Source organism: Garra rufa, chromosome 5 (assembly GCF_049309525.1).
Source record: "Garra rufa chromosome 5, GarRuf1.0, whole genome shotgun sequence".
NCBI lineage: Eukaryota > Metazoa > Chordata > Actinopteri > Cypriniformes > Cyprinidae > Garra > Garra rufa.
Window position 1 is genome coordinate 48,835,385 of NC_133365.1, and position 9,841 is coordinate 48,845,225.

The following is a 9,841-nucleotide window of genomic DNA, read 5'->3' on the forward strand; positions in this document are numbered from 1 at the left end:
ACAAAACATTCCTAATCAGAAATTCATCATGCATGTTGTTTCAAAGAAAAGACATGTCTTTGTATTCAAAATGTGTGCAAAACAAAACAACTTTCTGGAAAGATAACTTCCCATCTGTCCTTCAGTCCACTTTTAAAGCGCATGTATCATGAAAATCTGACTTGCTTAAGTGATAGAATCGGGTCTCTGGTGTATCTACCAACCTAGAAAACATGAAAAAGGACAAACCCAGTAACTTCGTTTTGGTAAACTTTACTTTGCAAGCATGTGAAAAAACGAGCCACCCAGATTTTGCTCCCCCAGTGACATACACTCTTAAAACTTGAGGTGCTTCACGATGTCATAGAAGAACCTTTTTGTCTAAATGGTTGCATAAAGAACCTTTAACATCTGAAGAACCTTTCTGTTTCACAAAAAGATTCTTTGTGGCAAATAAGGTTCTTCAGATTATAAAAAGGTAAGCAAGAAATGGTTCTTTAAAAGGAACCTTTGACTAAATGGTTCTTTGTGGAGCCAAAATTGGTTCTTCTATGGCATCCCTTGAAGAACCTTTTCAAGCACCTTTATTTTTAAGAGTGTAGAAAAGAGATCTTATTATAATATTACCGCCCCTTAATCTGCACGTTTTACCCACTGCGCCGCCATTTTGTTTTTGCAAGCGACAACAGTGTACCAGTTCTAACGCCATGGCAAAAGTTGAAGCAAAGCATGCTAACTGTTCTGTCGTTGGCTGCATAGACTAGCACAGAACACTATTAAGAGTCCCAGCCTCAGAGGAGATGAGAGTAGTGGATTTATTGATTTATTTACTGTATATTACACTGCTGCCACACAGATCTAATATAAACATTCTGTTTCTTTCTCAGCTGTTTACCTGTTTTACAGAGAAAACCAACTGTGTTTGTAACTCCTGTGGGTTTTTTCACATAAACTTGTGTGTATTTGACAGTTTAAGTGCAATAAGACATAAAAGAGAACTTAGTTTAGTACTTACATGTCGTGTGACAGCCGCTTTCTGTGTGCGTGCTTCAGCTGTGTGCGCTCAGAAAATCATATCAGAAGTTCAAACTAATATGGTTTAAAACGCATGATTTCAATGCGACAGACATGATAATCAAAACCAAATAGATACGAGATAGTATACGAGTACTAGGTATGAGCTGTAAAGGTACAACCCTATTCTGGAAAAGGGGGTCCGAGCAGCAGCTCATTTGCATTTAAAGAGACATACATGAAAACAATGTGTTTCTGCTTACACTCAAAATAGGCATTTTCAGAATGATAAAATAAATTTTATAATAAATTTCAGAGTGAAATAATACAGTTTGGTCTCTGTTTTTAGTGTGATATGCAGAAGCTGACTGTGGAAGAGCTGAAGAGACTCTTATATGACACCTTCTGTGACCACCTGACTATGAAGGACATTGAGAATATCATCATGACAGAGGAAAATCACATTGAAAATCCTGAGGATTGCCAGGTTGACATTGACAGTAAGAATGTTTTTTTTCTTTCTCAATGCACAGCTCTGGCTGAAATACAAGTTGAATTATTATTACTTTCCTCTCAAAATGATCATTTCATCATCATGTTTAATTTTGTAAGGTGTATAGAAGGGCTAAATTAGGGTTTTGGTGGATGATGACCCTTACAAATCTTAATATCTTGATCTATGCATACACTACTGTTCAAATGTTTGGAGTCAGTATGATTTAAAAAAATACATATATATTTATTCAGCAAGGATGCAATAAATCCAAATAAACAGTTAAAACATTTTATTATAAATAAATGTTGTTCTTTTAAACTTTCTATTTATGAAAATCTTGAAAAAAGTAACAAAATATTAAGCTGCACAAGTTTTTCAAAATAACAAGAAATCTTTCCTAAACAGCAAATCAGCATATTAGAATGATTTATGAAGGATCATGTGACACTGAAGACTAGAGTAATGATGCTGAAAATTCAGCTTTGCATCACAGGAATAAGTTACATTTTAAAATATATTCAAATAGTTATTTTAAATTGTAATAATATTTCAAAGTGTTGCAGTTTTATCTGTTTTGATCAAATAAATGTAGCTTTGGTTAGCGTAATTTTGTGTGATTTAAAAAAAAAAAAACATTTTAAAAATTGTACAAATCCAAACTTTTGAACAACAGTGTATGTAACATTACATCAAATAGCACTCCTTCTTGGTGAAATGCACAAAAGAGCACAAAGAAGACGAGCATATAGTTAAAAGCATTTTTAACATTACTTTTCAGTACATTTGTGACCCTAGACCACAAAAACAATCATAATGGTAATTTTTTTTTTTTTTTTTAGATTTATACATCATCTGAATAAATAAGCTTGCCATTGATGTATGGTTTGTTAGGATAGGATATTATTTGGAAAATCTAATTACTGAGAAAATTGCCTTTAAAGTTGTCTAAATTAAGTTCTTAGCAATGCATTTTACTAATCAAAATTAACTTTCATGGGCTTTCATGAAGTTGGTTGCAACACATTCTACGACATTGTTATCTGTGAAGGATATTTGTGGTGCCAGCTTTAATTTAGTCCAAAACAAGATATTTTAGATATTTAAGGCAGCATAACACAATAGGAATTTACTTATAAAGATAGGCTAAGCATGCATCTCACTAGGTTTTGACAAGAAGATGTGGCTTTTTGCAGTCCTACATATTTGTAAACCTTTTTTGCAAAGTATCCAGTGATGTACACTATCTTTCAAACACCTTTTGGTCACAACATCCCACTTTTTTTTTCCATTTCAATTAATCACCTTCGAACTCCACCTCCTTGTCTAACCACTTTATATCTCCTGATCTTCTGATTCATTTCTCTCTGCTTCTTCAGCGGAGAGTCCAACCCAGCAGGTGAAGCAAACATGCGTACGGAAGAGTCTGATCTGCGCCTTCGCAATCGCTTTCATCATCAGTGTCATGCTTATCGCAGCCAATCAGGTGCTTCGCAGTGGCATGAAGTAACCGAATGGATCACGGCGTAGATTCAATTCAACATGTAACAGTGACAAAAACGGCATTAAAAAAAAAAAACATGCACACATAAACTGGAGCAGCTGAAACGTTTATTTTATTTATGTGAAATCCAAATGTTATGACTTAAATATTTTTGAGACAAGCTACAGCTTCCACTGGACTGAATTTTTCATATTTGACAGCAAACGTAATGCACACAGATATATAAACGCACACATACTGTGACTAACCCAAAAAGGTCTGATTAAAAAAAAAAATACATGAAAAGAGAGAAAGAAGTTTATTCTGTAATGGACTCTAAAAAGTTTCCCCCTTCAATTGCTCTCTCTCCCTCTTCAGTATGTTTTGGGTGAGTTTAACCGCATGGACATCACCAAACCGAGGATCCTACTCTTCAATGCATGACGATGCATGGATTTACAATAGCTTGGATGTACAAGTAGAGCTCAGCTGTGCATCCATTCATCTATATATTAGATCCCAAATCAAAATTTCAGAAGAAAGACCCGTCTTACACGTTTGAAGAGTTGGATATGCAGCGGAAGCCGTTTCTGACATCTTTTACATCCAGTATACTGATCCCTTGCATGAGAATAAGGGCTGTTTAAGGCATGCTCATGTCATGCAATGTTCGTCTTGTGTTTGTCCAGTAACTATTGTTGGTTTTTACCTGTTGCACATGCCTGAGATGATTGTAGTAGTATTCCATGTGGCCAAAGGGGGCGTGAAACAACCCAAAAGTGATTCTATACCACTAGTGACAGATCTGTACAGTATTAAAGGAACAGATCACCCAAAAATAAAATGTGGTAAAGTTTGCTCACTGACAAAGAAATGATCAGTCTATAATTTTATTGGTAGGTTTATTTGAACAATAAGTCCAGAAAAAAATCCAGAAAAGCAACTTTCAAAAAAGTTATAAATTGATTAGCATTTTAATGAGTGAAATAAGTATGTGACCCCTTCGCAAATCATGACAGTACTTGGTGGTAAAACCCTTGTGGGCAATCACAGAGGTCAGATGTTTCTTGTAGTTGGCCATCAGGGTTGCACACATCTCAGGAGGGATTTTGTCCCACTTCTCTTTGCAGACCCTCTCCATGTCATTAAGGTTTTGAGGCTAATGTTTGGCAACTCAAACTTTCACAGTCAATTGTTTTCTTGGTGACTATGGTTCCAGCTGTCTTGAGATCATCGACAAGGTCCTCATGTGTAGTTCTGATCTGATTCCTTACCGTTCTCATGATCATTGAAACTCCTCAAGTGAGATCTTGCATGGAGCTCCAGACCAGAGGAGATTGACAGTTATTTTGTGTTTCTTTTAATTGCGAATAATCACACAAACTGTTGTCACCGTCTCACCAAGCTGCTTGGCGATGGTCTTGTAGACCATTCCAGTCTTATGTAGGTCTACAGTCTTGTCCCTGACATCCTTGAACAGCTCTGTGATCTTGGTCATGGTGGAGAGTTTGGAATCTGATTGATTGATTGCTTCTGTGGACAGGTGTCTTTTATACAGGTAACAAGCTAAGATTAGGAGCTCTCCCTTTAAGAGAGTGCTCCTAATCTCAGCTTGTTACCTGTATAAAAGACACCTGGGAGCCAGAAATCTTACTGATTGATAAGGGATCAAATACTTATTTCACTCATTAAAATGCAAATCAATTTATAACTTTTTCTGGATTTCTTTGCTATTCTGTCTCTCACTGTTAAATAAACACCATTAAAATTATAGACTGATCATTTCGTTGTCATTGGGCAAATGTACAAAATCATCGGGATCAAATACATTTTTTTCATTAACCATTGTGTCTCTTGCTCACCAATGGATCCTCTGGAGTGATGGGGTGTCGTCAGAATGAGAGTCCTGATAAAAACATCACATTCCACAAAAATCCACGTAGCTCTAGTTCATTAGTTAACGTCTTGCGAAGCGGAAAAGCTGTAGGTTTAAACCATTGGTTCCTGGCTGATATATAACTCCATAATCCGTAATGTTATTTTCTCTAGTAAAAAAGTTGCCCTGTCTGAATCAGGAGAGAAATATGCACAGATCAAGCACCGTTTATAAGTGAAAACAGTCAAAAATGTTCATTTTGATGAGAGAGGACAATAGGGGATGGACTTCTTCCCTGGGCAAAGCCTTATTATGGATTATGAACTCATATTTTGCCATGAGGTGACAGTTTTAAAGTTAAAATGTTTTAGAAACATGCATTTTTTCACTATACAAGGCATTAATTGATGGACTGGAGTCATGTGGATTACTTTTGGATTTTTGTGATGTTTTAATCAGCTGTTCGGACTCTCATTTTGACGGCACCCATTCACTGCAGAGGATCCATTGGTGACCAAGTGATGTAATGCTAAATTTCTAAACTGCTCTGATGAAAAAACAAACTCCTCAACCAAAGGTTGAGTCAATTTTCAATTTTGGGTGAACTATTCCTTTAAGTGTTTTAAAGTAAGTGAATCAAAATGATTTTCTTTTCACCTGAAATATACTATGCATTTTCAGGCTTACTGTTTTGAATGATAAACAACGCTTGTCTGTGCAAATGTAACTGTTACATTTTGCGAACATTTGCACTGTAGTTATCACGTAGAGTTGATAATTAGCAGCTTTTGAATCGAAAAGACATGACTGGCGTGAAATGAAACCAAATGATTACGTAAAGACACATTATAAGAGGGGTATCTGATTTCTGACATATCAGGATTTAATGGTTGTTTTCGAACCAAATCGATGCCCATTTAAGCTTATCGCCAAACCTAAATGGATGATCATGATGTTTTTATTCGTTCGCAATGTAAGAATTATGTGTATTAATATAACCTGGGAGCAAACACTGTGGTATGTCAGTGTTTCACTTCTATTTCAAAAAATATATCGTTCATATGTCCATATGAATGTGCCATTTGTGACATCGTTCAGTGTTTTCCTGGGAAACACAGTCGTTTGTGTGGAGGTCGACTTGATGATAGCAAAACGGAGTATCTAAGGTGTGAATAATGTTTCAAATATGAATGTCAGGGTTTGAATATGTATCAGCTGTTATTGTGACAGTCTGTTGAAGGGCATTTTCCAGGGTATAACATTAGTTTTCAACTCTGCCCAGGGCCTGAATTGACTTAGCTGTTAGTTACAGCACCATGAAACTCTTATATTTGGATGTCCAGGTATAAATGAAATATGCAATGGATGGAAACACCTGTCTCAGCGCACACACGAGCACTACGATCCCAAGAAGGAGTCACAGGACAACAATGTACAGGTTTCCCCCACTATACAGGCACAATTCCTTATTCATTAATAGAAATGGAAAGCTAATAATGTTCCCGAGCCGCAAGCAAAATATTATCACTTTAAATAGCACATTATCTTGAACCAGAGAATAGCCTATTATTCAAAACTCATCCAGAATAGCAAAACCTGATAAGGGACTTCTCATTATATCATTACCGGATTGGCTGGTAACCCCGTCTGCCCCAGAGTTTTATTTGCGCTTGGTAAATCAGATCCAACAGAATTAATTATTCACAATAGCTGCTTATTAAAAGAAAAAAAAAAAAAAAGAAATACAAGAAAAGCAGAGCAGTTTTGAATGCTTAGGATCTATTTCTACTTGCTCTAACCCTTAAAACACTTTTGTGTGAATAAACATTCATAATAAGATCTATCTTTAACAACAAAATGCAAAATAAAAATGATTTAGAAATTAGGTAACACTTTACAATAAGGTTCATTAGTTAACATGCACTAAGAATTAACTAATTCTAAAACATTTATTCATCTTAGTTAATGTTAATTTCGGCATTTACTAAGTTTGTTTGTTAATATTAGTTAATGCACTGTGAAATAACATTACCAAACAACGAACTACTGTATTTTTTTATGAACTAATATTAGCAAAGATAAATAGTGTAATACATGTATTGTTCATTGTTCGTTCATGATAGTTAATACATTAGTTAATGTTAACAAATGCCACCTTATTGGAAAGTGTTACTAAAATTTAATGAAGTCACTTTTTTTTTTTTTTTACATAAAAATATTTAGGTTAAATTTTTGACCATGAAAAAAAAAAACTGTTAATGTAAGGCTTATGATGTATTGTTAAATTTAAATTTTAACCATGAATAAAAACAGTTAAGGTTTACAATTATTTAATGTATTATTAAACTAAAATTTTGACCATGAATAAAAAGGTTTAAAATTGTGTATTGTATTATTAAATTCAATTGCAATTTTGATAATGAATACCACTTAATGTAAGATATAAAATGATTTAATTTATTATTAAATTCTGTTTTTTGACCATGAATTAAAAAATAAATAAAATTATGTATATGTAAAAGGTTTTCACCAGATTCAACTTAAAACCTAAGTTCAGCAGCTGCCTGAAGTTTTTAAGTTAAATCAGCTTAAAACTACAAGTCATTTTAACTTATTACAATAAAAATGAGTTGATATAACTTGTGAGTCGAAAAGACTTAAGTTGATTTAACTTAAAATCTTAAGGCAGCTGCTAAACTTAAGTTTTTAAGTTGAAACTGGTGAACACTTTTTACAGTGTATATATTATTATTATTATTATTATTATTATTATTATTATTATTATTATTATTATTATTAAATTAAATTCTATACTTTATTTGGATTATACCAGTTAATTAAGCAAATTTTCAGATTACCTAATGAAGCGAGACTTATTTACTTATCTCTTGAATACGCTTTGCAAATGACCCAAGATTAATGAAACGCAAACTGATGCCTTCTTGATGTTGCCTAGTTTGATGCCAAGACTATTTTAATTAAAAGCTTCTTTATCTTCAGCATTATTATGCTTGTTACTGGGGGATGCCTGTATATGAACCTTATGTTCCATTTTAATTGGAACTTAAATGAAACATTCAAAATATATATTTCATTAGAATGTACATTTAATTTAAATCATATATTATATAAGTATTTCATGTTTACTTGGCATCATGAAAAAGGGTATCTAAAAAACATACATTTTTTTATGAGGTTTGCGTCATCTTTGCTGAGGAGGATATGTTTAAGCAATACATGAAAGCAAATAGGAAATGTGGGATGACAAATGTTAAGTACATACAGTACATATAACTGTGGGTTTTAATGAGAATGTTGGTTTGTACAAAAGAGGATGGATCTATTTTCTCATTAATCAGACCAGTAGTTTATTATCTGTAGAGCACTTTAGTATCAGGATTTTTAGTAATTTCACATTGAAGTCATTTTTATTATAGCCAGATTTTTTTTGTATTACATCAATTCTCAAGATGTTTATGTTTGTAAGATACATGTAGAGCTTCATTATTTTTGTTAAAGAGATGGCAATATATGACATATATGGCTTTATCCGAGACGTGAGCCACATTTCTGTGTTTCTAAAGAGATGCGCAAAAATTCAGCTCACGTTAATTTATGTAAACAAGTATTTCCATACTTGAGACGTCGAGCGTGTTGAATGTTGTCCTGTGACATTTCTTACTTTGCCTTATGCTGTTTTTTTTAATGCTCATAAAGAATATTGTTTACAGTGATGACACTTCTATGATATTCCGATCAGGTCTGAATATACTTCTGTATGGGATGAACTATTTTTGAATGTGGATAATCAATGTGCCATGCATATGTTTATTAGTGCGACTTACGCTCTCCGAGGAGGGTCGATGTAACCTTATTCATTCATTTCACCTTGTGAAGTGTGTTTACTGAGTGCACAAAATGTTTGTATCCACCTGTGACATTGTACTGTATTCCAAATGAATAAAGATAATACCAAACTACACTGGGAGAAGAAGCTTAAAAATTAGTATTTCATACAGACTCTCCTACAAACAAATAGTTTAAAACAGCGTTTGCGCTCCAAACTAGAAACTTGATCGATCAACTCTAGTTTTATTGCATCATCTTGCTCCTATACAGTGTACACTGTGTTAATGTGCAGTTTTAACATATTTACAATATTTTTCAATTATTTTGCTTTTTTCAACGAGTGAAAGGAGAATCAGTTTTATTTATTGTTCATTTTATTTGGGTTTCTGCAGTTTTTTATGAAAGTAAACAAATAAAATGTGACCCTGAACCACAAAACCCCAAAAATCTTAAGTAGCACAGGTATACTTGTAACAATAGTTAGAAATACATTGTATGGGTCAAAATTATACTTTTTTCTTTTTTGCCAAAAATCATTAGGATATTAAGTAAAGATCTCGTTCCATGAAGATATTTTGTAAATTTGCTACTGCAAATATATCAAAACTTAATTTTTGTTTAGTAGTATCCTTTGCTAAGAACTTAATTTTGAAAACTTGTGTGCTGTTCGTGATTTTCAAAAAGTATCTTAACAAACAATACTATAAGTTTTATTTGCAACACTTTCAAAACTTACAACCCATCTCCATTAACAACAACAACAAAAACTATTCGTATTTGAAAATAACTTTTACTATATCTTCTGATAACACTGCAAACCTTCTTTCTTTAGTACGTCTGTCTTATTTTCTAGTGCAACCTCTAAAGATTGTTAAATCAATATCCATTTCTTTGAGATGTAAAGTGACATAAAAGTCTTGTTTTATGAAAAATTGATCAAGCTGAAGTGAATTTATGATTAAATAACAAATCTCTGTCGTTACGAACACAGAAAAATCTATTTAATTCAAAGAAAAAATAAGTGTTCATTCCTCATTGACTAATATTTTTTCTTCACTGTAAAAAAATTGCTGTGATCACATTAGTAATAAGCAATAATGTGTTGTTTCACTTTAAAAAGTTAGTGTTCATGCTTGACTTAAGATCT

At 33.3% G+C, this 9,841-nt stretch overlaps 1 protein-coding gene across 1 annotated transcript in view; it reads left to right on the forward strand.

The window, feature by feature from the left end:
• Window positions 1-8,827, forward strand: part of cabp7a (calcium binding protein 7a) — a 48,816-nt gene extending 39,989 nt beyond the window's left edge. Inside the window, exons 4-5 of the mRNA XM_073841295.1 lie at window positions 1,343-1,493; window positions 2,866-8,827. Coding sequence (XP_073697396.1) covers window positions 1,343-1,493; window positions 2,866-2,996 — 282 coding nt within the window. The 3' untranslated portion in view covers window positions 2,997-8,827. The remainder of the gene's footprint in view (window positions 1-1,342; window positions 1,494-2,865) is intronic.
• Window positions 8,828-9,841: the final 1,014 nt, after the last annotated feature.